This window comes from Notolepis coatsorum (assembly GCF_963971535.1).
Source record: "Notolepis coatsorum genome assembly, chromosome: 5".
NCBI lineage: Eukaryota > Metazoa > Chordata > Actinopteri > Aulopiformes > Paralepididae > Notolepis > Notolepis coatsorum.
In genome coordinates, this window is record NC_140169.1 from 196,113,928 (window position 1) to 196,125,992 (window position 12,065).

The 12,065-nt window shown below is 41.9% G+C and overlaps 1 protein-coding gene across 2 annotated transcripts in view; it reads left to right on the forward strand.

The window, feature by feature from the left end:
• The first annotated feature begins 3,494 nt into the window (after window positions 1-3,494).
• The window catches only part of gdap2 (ganglioside induced differentiation associated protein 2), a 183,708-nt gene continuing 175,137 nt past the window's right edge, over window positions 3,495-12,065 (forward strand). Inside the window, exons 1-2 of one of the 2 annotated variants that reach the window (XM_084314771.1) lie at window positions 3,495-3,747; window positions 6,233-6,445. In XM_084314771.1, the coding sequence (XP_084170897.1) occupies window positions 6,258-6,445 (188 nt within the window). In that variant the 5' untranslated portion in view covers window positions 3,495-3,747; window positions 6,233-6,257. The remainder of the gene's footprint in view (window positions 3,748-6,232; window positions 6,446-12,065) is intronic. The other variant, XM_084314772.1, reaches the window with a different exon arrangement.

The following is a 12,065-nucleotide window of genomic DNA, read 5'->3' on the forward strand; positions in this document are numbered from 1 at the left end:
TGACCGACCCATCACAGTTTTCAATGTAACGCGGAAGTGTAGTGGTCTATGGGGAGTAGGTGCTGGAAAAGGGACTTGATCTCGGCCGATTTAGTTCTGATCGAATAGGAATGGGTCGCGCCGTGTTCAGGAAACTCAGGTGCATAAAAGTATATTCGATCATGTCTCCAGCACCCCCACAGCCGTAGCTGCAACCACTTACATCACGGCTCTCATCCACATTCATTAATTTGCTCCCCGCTATCTCCTCCCCGATTTCAGAATCCCGGAAGTGTTGCGGTGGCCTGTTTTCAGTGTTTTGTCTTTCTGGTCTCTACCACTGACTTATCTCTACACACACATGTCACACACAAAAAGCTAAAAATCCATTAAAATAGAATACGAACAATGTGTATTAAAAAATGTCGATTACGAAACCTATCGCTTTCACTCGATCACGATCTATTGCTTTAGCCTGTGACCACAGAGCTCGTGAAAATAACAATAGCTCTAACTAACGAATGTAGTGTAGTGTAGGACTACAACTCCCAATGTTAATGTGTCACGTGTCTTGCTTATGATTGGTTACTGTTACGTTAACCAGAAGCGCCGCGGAGTAAGGTAGCAGCCAGAGGGACTGGCTGCGGTTTCACCGTTTCACTGTTTACCTGCGGTTTCACTGTTTACCTGCATTAATACCAACTGTGAATAAAGCACAACTGAGCACTACCACGGTCTCTTCTATTAAGATACTACAACGAACACAAGTGTTGTTCTTTTATTGTACTTATTTATTTTTGTTAAGATTTTCTTTTGTTTCTTGTGTGTGTGTGGTCGCGTTACTTTAACCCTGGCCTTGGATGCTTTTGCGTGTTGGGTGAATAAAGTTTTTTTTTTTTTTATCGCACATCCCTAAATCCATCGACAACAGGAAGGAGTAGGGTATATCTGCAGAGCCGCAAGCCCAACCGAGTACAATGGAGATGCTTCCAGCTGCAGCACGTCAGACCTCAGCGCTTACAAGCCCCGCGCTTACAAGCCCCGCACATAGCGACCCCTCGCTTCCATTGGCTGATTTTGGTCACGTGATTTGGGTCCCACCCAATGGCTGAGGTCCCCCGCGCTTAGATACCCCTCGCTTCCATTGGCTGATTTGGGTCACGTGATTTGGGGACCCAATGGCTGAGGTCCTCCGGCCGCTCGCTTCCATTGGCTGATTTGGGTCACGTGATTTGTGCAACCAAAACATTACGTGAAACTAAGTGAAGAAGAACACTAACAGATATAAAGTTTATAAACAAAATGGGCGCATCTTTCAACACAGTCTTTGGGTAAAGGAGTAACCTTAGCCTCCTTCCATCTCTTTGGACATAGTCCCACTTGTATACATCTATTAATAATATGACACTGGACTTGCTATGATCGTAGCAGTAATTCTCAATAATTTACTATCCAAGTTGTCTGTGCCAGCTAACTTGCTGTCAGGTAGAGCCTGGAGTAACCTTTCAATATCACTAACCTCAACCTGTTGAAAATCAAATGTACACCCTTTATCTTTCATTATGATATTCTTAATTATGTCATTTGATTTTGTATTGTTTGAGATGTGCATTCCCTGCCTGAGCTGAGATATCTTACTTGCATAAAAATCATTAAAATGGTTGGCAATATCACATGGTTTGGTTAGGACAATTCCATATGACTCAACAAAAGGTGTACAGACATTGGATTTTCTACCCATAATTTGATTTAAAACATTCCATAGATTTTTACCATCATTTCTCACATCATATAACCATGGTTTAAAATATTCCCTTTTTCTCACCTTATTTAACTTTGTGACTTGATTACGTAAGGAACGGTACTTTTGTCTGTCATCTGCAGAACTGGAACACACTGATGCTTTTTTGGCTACAGTATGTCTCTCTCATTCATTAAAATTCATTAAAAGCTACTATCTATCCATGGGGCTGATTTGTTTCTGACATAAATAAGTCCAGTGCAACCTCTGGGTCATCCTCACAACATACCTCCTCCCAGTTTATACCCAACATTTCATTAATAAAACCTTCTACATTAAAACTCTTATATGACCGTGAGTGAAATTTCAGGGGAGCTCCCACAGACCGTAGTACAATATATACATACATGAAACACATAACACATATAACACTGTACATAACAGAATATTTTAAATAAAGTGCATGATGAGTGGTAACAGTGATTATCAAGTCCAGGTAAGTGCATGGTGCACGTGAGGGGACAGTCAATGAGCGTTTAACAGTCTGACTGCTTGGGGGAAAAAGCTGTTCTTAAATCTTGAACTCTTGGCATGTATGGACCGGTATCTCCTCCCTGGGGGAAGGAGCTGAAAGAGGTGATGTGCTGGGTGAGACTGGTCCTTGATGATACACTTGGAGCGGTGGAGGCAGCGGGAGGTGAAGACGGAGGTGATGTTTGATAGAGGAGTCCCGACAATCCTGCCTGCCGCCTTCACCACCCTCTGTAGAGCCTCTTGCTCTGCCTTTGTGCAGCTGGATAACCACACAGACTTCACACAGACTGTCTGTACAATACTGCTGTAGGCCTATAATACTTATGTAAATAAGTAAGGCAATTGAAATATATCTGCAGTACAGCTCAATACACACAATTGTTAAGGGGATGCAGACCAGAGAAAGACTTCCGTCTTGTTTACATCAGGGTCCCCCATTTTCAATTCATCATAAATGTACAGTTCCCTCCCCCTTGTATATATTTACTGTATGTCACAAATGTAACAGTACTGCATGGTCTGCAACCCCTTAACAATTGTGTGTATTGAGCTGTACTGCATTCTGCAATCTGTTAATAAAGTTTTCAATCAATCAATCAATCGGTCACTGTACCCATTATACAATCTGTTAATAAAGTTTTCAATCAATCAATCGGTCACTGTACCCATTCTGCAATCTGTTAATAAAGTTTTCAATCAATCAATCAATCAATCGGTCAGGTCACGTGTACCCATTCTACAATCTGTTAATAAAGTTTTCAATCAATCAATCAGGGCCTGTGGTGGTCACGTGTACCCATTCGGCTATCTGTTAATAAAGTTTTCAATCAATCAATCAATGAATCAATCAATCAATCAATCAATCAATCCCGCAGTGCAACGTGACCCAAATCATACGGCAATCTGTTAATAAAGTTTTCAATCAATCAATCCCGCAGTGCAACGTGACCCAAATCAGCCAATGGAAGCGAGGGGTATCTAAGCGCGGGGGACCTCAGCCATTGGTTGGGACCCAAATCACGTGACCAAAATCAGCCAATGGAAGCGAGGGGTTGCTATGTGCGGGGCTTGTAAGCGCGGGGCTTGTAAGCGCTGCGGTCTGACGTTCTGCAGCTGCATACTATTGGGTTCCGCCCAGACGTTGGGCTTGCGGCTCTGCAGATTTCCCCGATTGACCGGAAGTGTTGTTTTTCCTCCTTCAATCTCGACGTGACTGTGGCGTCAGCTGATCAGGAACCTGTGCATCGATGGCTGCTTATGCTTACAACAGCTGACTACTAAGCTAGCATGCTTTGCTAAATTGTGGTTAACGTAACGTTGGCTAATTTAGAGATTTGTAGCTAATGGGTCCGTGGATGTGAGAGCGGTGACTGTTGCTATAACTAGACTAGTAGTGAGGGAACCAGGAGGAACTCGGTGTCTTCTGAGTTCAGCAGCGTGTTTGGACACCGTCCCCCTGACTGACTGACAGCAGGAGCAGCACGACTCGCTAGGTGGGTGACGACAAGATGATCGATAGGAGCGAGTGTGTTCTCCCTCTGGCGATGGATATATAAAGAGGTTCCACCCTAATTTCCGACCCGAACATTTACAATCAGAGCCACTCTATATAAGTTACTTTGGTACAGCTACAATATGTCGTTACTAGTCGATAACTTGGACTTAGTCAAATCGAAGTTTTTGTATTTGATTGTCCCGTTTTGAATCTGTAATGCCAGCGCACAAGTTGATCTTTAATGTTATTCCGACCTCGAATATATAAGTTAGTATACCCGGTATGACAGTAACCGAGTTACTTTTTGGGCTTTCCATATCCCAGTTTGATTGATTGATTGAAAAATGTTATTAACAGATTGCAGAATGGGTACAATACAGTGCAGCTCAATACACACAATGCAGATCAGAGAAAGAATTGTGTCTTGTTTACATCAGGGTCCCCCATTTTCAATTCAACATAACATATGACATACATGACATACAGGTAGACAGTACTGTTGCATCTAGACATTTATGACATACTACAAATATACAGTACTGTTTATGATACAAAAAGTCTAAAAAGAGAGTACATTTGAGGGGGGAAACTGTACATTGGAGGAGGTTGGGTAGGTGGGGGGGTAACTGTACACTGGAGGTGGTTGGATGGGGGGGGGGGATTGTACATTGGAGGGGGTTGGTTTTGTCATCATCGTCGTGTCTACACACAACGGTTGTCTCGTCTATACCCAGATCCAGGTGTTTATAATGTCCAGTCATCTGAAACATCTTTCTTTCTGATTTGTAAGGAATACCCTTGTACTGTGTCTTGGTATGTAACAACCCAGGGCCTATCAAGCTGAGGTTGATGATATTGTATGTTTGGCAGCAATCATGGGCTAGTTTGACTGAAGTTAGATGTGACTCATATCTTGTGTATCATACTTCAATCGTATGTCTCGGGATCAACTATCATAATTTCCTCATTTACTGAAAAGTCAGAATTGTGGCTCTGGTTTGTCAGTGTGTTAGCTGCAAATTCAAATGTTATAATTTCATGGATCCCTCATCAGATGATAAAACAAGAGAAGATATTGGTTTTATGGACTTTGGACTGTCATCTTTTAAAAATAGCTCAATCATTATGCCAATGGTTAAGCAAATTTGTCTGTGGGAAAGAAATACAGATGTCTCTTCTCTTCCCCTTGGCCTCTTCTCCACATTGGACACATTTAACCATTGTGTGGTGTTCTGGTCTGTGGGACCCGTTTTCACTGTTTACTAAAAGAGAAATGATGCAATTCTTGTTTCAACCTGAGACTCATTGGCCATGGGCCCATGGCTCATTTTATGTGAAGAACATGTAAAATAAGAACACATTTTCATTGAGTGCACACCGTGCACCTCCCCCTACAGTACATATATATTGCAATACATGGTGTTCGGGTCCACTACGTGTGGAAATTGTAGGTGAAAACAAGTACAGTTAGTCAAATTAAACGAAAAGGTTCACTGTCTGCCTCCACCTTTTTTCAATCACATTTATTCAAGATAAACATGATTTATTCCATTCATGTCTTGATTATAATGGATTTTTTTTTTTACAGACACCACATTTGATCACAAAACAAATAGCACTTGTATTGATAAATGTGATCTAGCTAGCAGAGGTAAATGGCACTTGGTAAATAAATATTAACCATTATATGCTGTCTAGAATTGCTTGTAATTGAGACAAAGTTAACATCTGTTAACATAGTATTTTTTATATTAATTGTTATGGCTTTATTATAAAATAAAAAATAGACCCTGACCAGACCCTGTGAATATTGTGTGAGTAACAGAGACTCAAACACCAACACACGGGTGAAGTCTCTGAGGCCTAACAAAAATAATGGTTGGTTTCAGGTTGCCGACCGACCCTGCCGATTTAGGTGCGACCCAATATATTTTATGAGTTTTAAAAAAAAATTATATATTAAAAAAAAAAAAAATCATTTTTTTTTTTTTTTTTTTTTTTTTTTTAGAATAAAGTTTCATAGAAATCTTAGTCAAACATTTAGTATTATGGATATTAAACATGCTGGCAGAGTACATGCATCCATGTTGTTGTGAACATTTTAACCCTTTCACTGCCACACGACAGCCGGTTAACCCTTTCACTGTGACAATACAGAAGGTTAGCCCTTTACTATCACACAACCGACGGCGATGCTCCATCATTAGCATCATTAGCTCCGCATCCGCGGAGCTAATGATGCTAATGATGGAGCATCGCCGTCGGTTGTGTGATAGTAAAGGGCTAACCTTCTGTCGTGTGGCAGTGAAAGGGTTAATTAAATAAAGAAATTCCCTATCCATAGTCGCCGTGGGAAAGAATAAAATAAAAAAATAAAAATAAAAAATTCCCTACCTACCCATGGGCCAAACTGACAACCAACCTGAAACCAACTATTATTTTTGTTAGGCCTGAAGTGTCTTTCTCTCTCGCCCCGTTTGCAGCAGAGTCGCTTTGTGACCGCCAGAAATGGATCCTCTGGGTGCCCGCTCTCAGTTTGTGGAGGTTGAGACTCTTCCCACCTGGGGGGAGCAGCAGCCGGAGCCCGAGGGAGGAGGAGAGGGAGAGACGTCACAGAATTACAGCGACTTCACCCAGCAGGCCTTCCCCTCTCCCTTCCCGCACAGTCAGGACCTCGGCAGGAAGATAGTGCTCTTGTGAGTCGAGCCACGTTTCTTAATGTGTATATATCCAGTTATCCACCTATCTTTTTCTGTACCTCACTTAGTGTCACAGACCAGCACTACTCCCATGAATGGCTCGACCACTATATGTATCATGATAAAGAAAAGTCCTGCCGATTTATTTCTATAAACGAAAAAATTGCGTTTGCCGTACCAATTAAGGCATATTTATCAAAAACGCAAAAATAAGTTTAACAATCATTTGACATGCTAAATATCAGCGTGAATCAAAGCACCTATTATTAAAATGCAACTTGTTATAGGCGGTCAGGTGGCGTAGCGGAGATTGCGTTTGTCACCAACACCGGAGACGCTGGATTCACCTGTTGTAAACAGCGACTCCTACAGTTCGGTCGGGGTGCCTGCTCAGCGCGGATAGGATCTAAGGGGGGTAGTGTGATCCTTCCACACGTTACACCCTCTCAGTGAGAGTCCGCGCTGCCGGGTGAAAAGAAGCGGTTGATTGGCTAGACGTGTGTCGGAGGAAGCATGTGATAGCCTCCACTCTCCCAGACCGACTGTGGGGGGTAAGTGCGCAGCGACCAGGAAGGGGATTGGGAATTGGCATAACGACTAACATTGGGATGGGAGAAAATCGGAGGAAAAAGGAGGGGGAAAAAGATTAAAAAAAAATAAATAAATGCAACTTGTTATGAATCCAACGGTACCAAGCATTTGATATAACAGTTTTTAAGATACAGCTATTTCTGTATCATACTATAAATTGTATGCAAAAAAAAAGATTTAAACTTTGTCTACCAATTAAGGCATTATAAATATGTGAAACAGGTGTTTACAGTTCTCACAGCAAATGTTGTGTTTCCACCTCTAACAGAAAAAAATATGTGGGCCTTTTCCTTAACACTTTGATTGCCTAAGGCTAAATTCATGATATACCATAGGTTGCCAGCTCTATTTGTCTATGGAGAAATTCCCCTTCTTTGCAGGGCTATAACTTTTTAAATTCTATTGCTACATTGCCATTATTAGGGCCCATTCAAAGTCCTATATGTATTGTTCATTGTGTAGCAACGTTAAACTTTTTCATTCACATATTCATAGTAAAGTATGGTCTAATGTATAAGTATGTTTTCATCTCTTTCTGCAGCTTTCTCCAGAACGTGATCTATAGCCCCAAATGCATTATATTGATGATGCAATACAGTTTTATGGCAATCAGCGCGATATAAAAAATTCCAACTAGACGTACTTCTAGAAGTTACTACACGTCATCTGATGTTGACCGGATGGGCTAGGGGGCGTTTATAATTCCGTGGGCAGCGTTATACCAATCATCTAATGTGGGTCAAATGTTGATAATAGCAGTTAGTATCGAAGACGGTAACGTTACACGCTAAAACTCACCCCAGTCTCCGCGCGCCGTTGGGCGATCATCGTAGAGTAGAAATTGTATCATTATGGGATGTAGATTTACCCGGTCCATCTCCAGCTTGTATAATGGTATATACGTCCAAATCATGTTGTTTATCGAGTTATTGGCAATCGATCACTGTGTATTGTGACGAGCTAGAATGCCGGGACCTATAGCGAGTGCCCGGAAGTAATACGGACGTCCAGCACAACCTCTATGCCGCTTCCTGTTAAGCGATTGCGCCGATCGGCCACCAGATGGCGCTCCTGAACCGCCAGAGAGCTCAGTGGGTCCTCCTGGTGGATCTCAGGCCAGCGGAGGGGACATATGAATCCGATCTCAGATTTTTGAAATATTGATATAAGGACGCTGTAAAGCGTCCTCCGGCAACTTGAGCATGGCCGGCAATGACGTGTAAACACGTTTCCTGGCAGCCAAAGTGTTAACACATTGAGTGCCACGCCCCTTCCGGGAAGTGCATCTGGCCTTGCCGCCCATTAACCCCATGTAAACGCTCACATTGTTTGTAGAGCTAAACCTATATTTTATATTATAGCTATGGGTCTAATAACACCGTCGATTGTCAGTGAGTTTCTTCTGGGCAACATGCAAAAAACAGATAATTTTTTCATCCGTACATTTCCGTTTTATACCGTTTTTAATATGAATATAGTTTGGGTGATTCTTAGTAATCCCAGGAAAAAGACGCGATAATAGCGTTTTAGTGGAATCCACTTATCACGTTGCCATTTAGTTAGCCTCGTAGATGTATGATGGTGAACGCTTGGCTCGCCGGAGTATTTAAACCCCGCCTGCACGGCTCAGATCGGTCCAGATAACAAACCATATAGTTTCTAATGGAGTGCAGTAGCTGCCACAAGGCGGTAGGCGGCGGTATTGACCGTCTGCAATCTCAGACACACTCAGAACAGTATGCACAAGGTGCCCCGCTGAATTATGAATGGCAATAGCGAATAAAATAAATACAGTGAGAAAAACGTAGATCTACTTTTCCGGCACTCAACCGTCGGGTGACAGAATCGTAGTTCTACGTTAACGGCACCCAAAGGTTTAACATAATAATATAGTCATGAATGTATGAAACTAGGGATGATCGATATTGGCTTTTTTACCGATATCCGATATACCGATATTGTCCAACTCTTAATTTCCGATACCGATATCAAATGATACCGATATATATGCAGGGTTTCCCCCCCCCCAAAAACGGAATAATTTCAGGTAATTAACATTACATATCTCTTGTTGTGGAATTAACACAACATTATGCATACTTTTGACAATAAATAAAATGATAATTTGTTCTTACTTGCTTGCCTGGGTAAATAAAGGTTAAATAAATGTAAAAAGAAAAGAAAACATATAATTTTTTAAAAAACCGATACAGATAATTTCCGATATTATATTTTAATGCCAATATCGGCAGATAATATCGGACATCCCTATATGAAACCCATAGAAAAAAGGACGTTAACTCCATAGCCTCATACATCGAACTAGCTCAGCTGGTACTTTACGTGCCGTAAAGGAAATTATAAAATTCCACTGTGGACATTAATGGGGGTTTAAACAGCTTGTCTAGGGTAAGCCTGTGGCAATTATAACAATGGGATTTATTGCCTTTAAACATCAGGGTATTTCCTAGAAGATCAGGCGGAGGTACAGTACAGTACCTCATAGTTTTAACATAATTTGTGCATGCGTGCCTTCTTCTGGCTCAGTTGTTGTAGTCAGTGAAGATAAAAAAATAGCCTATGGTATTGAAAATGATCTTCGATCAAATAAATTGTTACTTTTATACAAATATCAATGAAAACAAAAGTATTTAATAAATGGCCTGAATAAAATAGGGCCAACATTTAACCTCTTTTTCTTAGGTTTTAGATTTGTAGTAATATGTGTGCAGCATGACCCCAGCAGTATCGCCTCAGCAGTAGAAACTCTCTCTCTCTCTCTCTCTCTCTCTCTCTCTCTCTCTCTCTCTCTCTCTCTCTCTCTCTCTCTCTCTCTCTCTCTCTCTCTCTCTCTCTCTCTCTCTCTCTCTCTCTGTGTTTTTAATGTTTTTAAACATTCATGTGTTGACATTATGGTTCCTGTTGGTCTCATTACATGCCCATTAGTGCAGCATTAGTTAGCATTATGCCTCCGAAGCCACACATCTGGGTTTCAGGGTTAATATCTCAGTGGTGATAATCTGATAGCGAAGCTTCTTTAGCAGTAGTTTGTCTTAAACCAGGGTACAAGAAACTCCATGGAGTGCTTTGTTTGGTGTCCTGCTCCTGTCTTTAATCACACCACCTCAACACTGGCTGCTGGCTAACATTACTTTCAGTGCCAGATCTCACGAGACAAACAAGCAACCAGGTCTATGAAATAAGCCCAAAAGAAGTGACATGGCTCTCCAAAAAAGCCAGAGACAGTCACAATGTGAGAGAGAGGAACATTTTTTAATTTAGCATTTGCAACCATTTAAAAAATATACTGTAACTTGTAATCTTAAATTTTTTTCTTTTTAACTTTAACTTTAATTTGCATACAGTATAACAAACTGGCCAAGTAATTATATCAGTGAAGCAGTGGCGGCTCGCCACTAGGGGCGCTAGGGCGCCGACCCCCCTGGTGAACCCTGGTTAAAATAGAGAAGAACAAGAAATTTTTGTTTGTTTTTTGTTTTATAGCCCTATAAATAATATAAACATGTTTAAAATGAATAATATTTACTCATTTTAAGTATGTTTGTGTTTCCAATGCACAATATAACGTTAATATATTAAAAAAAAATTATCGTTTTCCTGAACAGGAAGTGACTCACTGAGCATAGCCGCATTTCTCCTAGCGGCTCCTAGCCGTATTTCTCGCCCGGGCTAGACGCAATAACGCTCTGAGTGCGTCATCGCTGTATCCGTCGCAGCCAATCAGTGCATAACGCGCTGTGCGTTGAAATATGATGTATTATGTTGGAAACCGGGCACGATTTGAAGCGGTCTAGGCAAGCATCCATAGCAGCGTCAAGAATTTCCGTAGCCGCATTTCGCGGAGACGCTCTTTGATTGGCCGACTTCAGTTTTTTTTTTTCGTAGCCGCATTTCGCGGAGACGCTCTCTGATTGGCCGACGCCACTTCTATGTTCCAATTCTAGGTTTCCTAGGTGGTAGATATAGTTGTGTTGTTGTGAGATGCAGCTATTTGTCTTAGAGCGTGACTGCAAGTTTCTTTCGAAGGTTAGAGTTTGTCTTAGAGCATGGCGATAGAACGCCAGGTAGTTCTGCAGTCTGTTTGACGCGGAAATGGACAAAGAAATCAAGTACTTGTGTTGTGCTAACACTTGGCTAACAAGCTATATGGCGGATGCAGTCTGGACAGTGGACAGTGGTCTGGATATACATCATCAACAGCGGATTATACACTTTATCAAGCCCTCCGGCTGGACCACGTTTCAATTAAAACAAAGTGAGTTTATGCTGTTGTGTTGTGATGCAGCTATTTGTTGTTAGCTCACACAGTACTTGTTGGCTAACAACAAGCTATATATGGATGCAGTGTGGAGGGACATGCATGGACAATGGACATCAACACAGTCTGGACAATGGAGTGGATATACTTTATCAAGCCCTGGCTTCTGCCTGCTGTCAACTTAACAACAAGGTAGATTTGCGATATATCTCGCTCGCTCTCTGCTCTCTCTCTCTCTCGCTATCTCTCTCGCTCTCTCTCTCTCTCTCTCTCTCTCTCTCTCTCTCTCTCTCTCCTCTCTCTCTCTCTCTCTCTCTCCCTAACTAACTAACGTGATTATCTCTCTCTCCGCTCTCTCTCTCCTCTCCTCTCCTCTCTCTCTCTCTCTCTCTCTCCTCTCCTCCTCTCTCTCATCCTCTCTCTCCTCTCCTCTCTCTCACTAACTAACCGTGATTCTCTCTCTCTCTCTCTCTCTCTCTCTCTCTCTCTCTCTCTCATCTCTCTCTCACTAAACTAACGTGATTCTCTTTCTCTCCTCTCTCTCTCCCTCTCTCTCTCCTCTCTCTCCTCTCTCTCTCTCTCCTCTCTCTCTCTCTCTCTCTCTCTCTCTCTCTCCTCCTCTCTCTCTCTTCTCTCCTCACTCTCACTCTCACTCTCACTAACTAACGTGATTCTCTCTCTCTCTCTCTCTCTCTCTCTCTCTCTCTCTCTCTCTCTCTCTCTCTCTCTCTCACTAACTAATGTGAT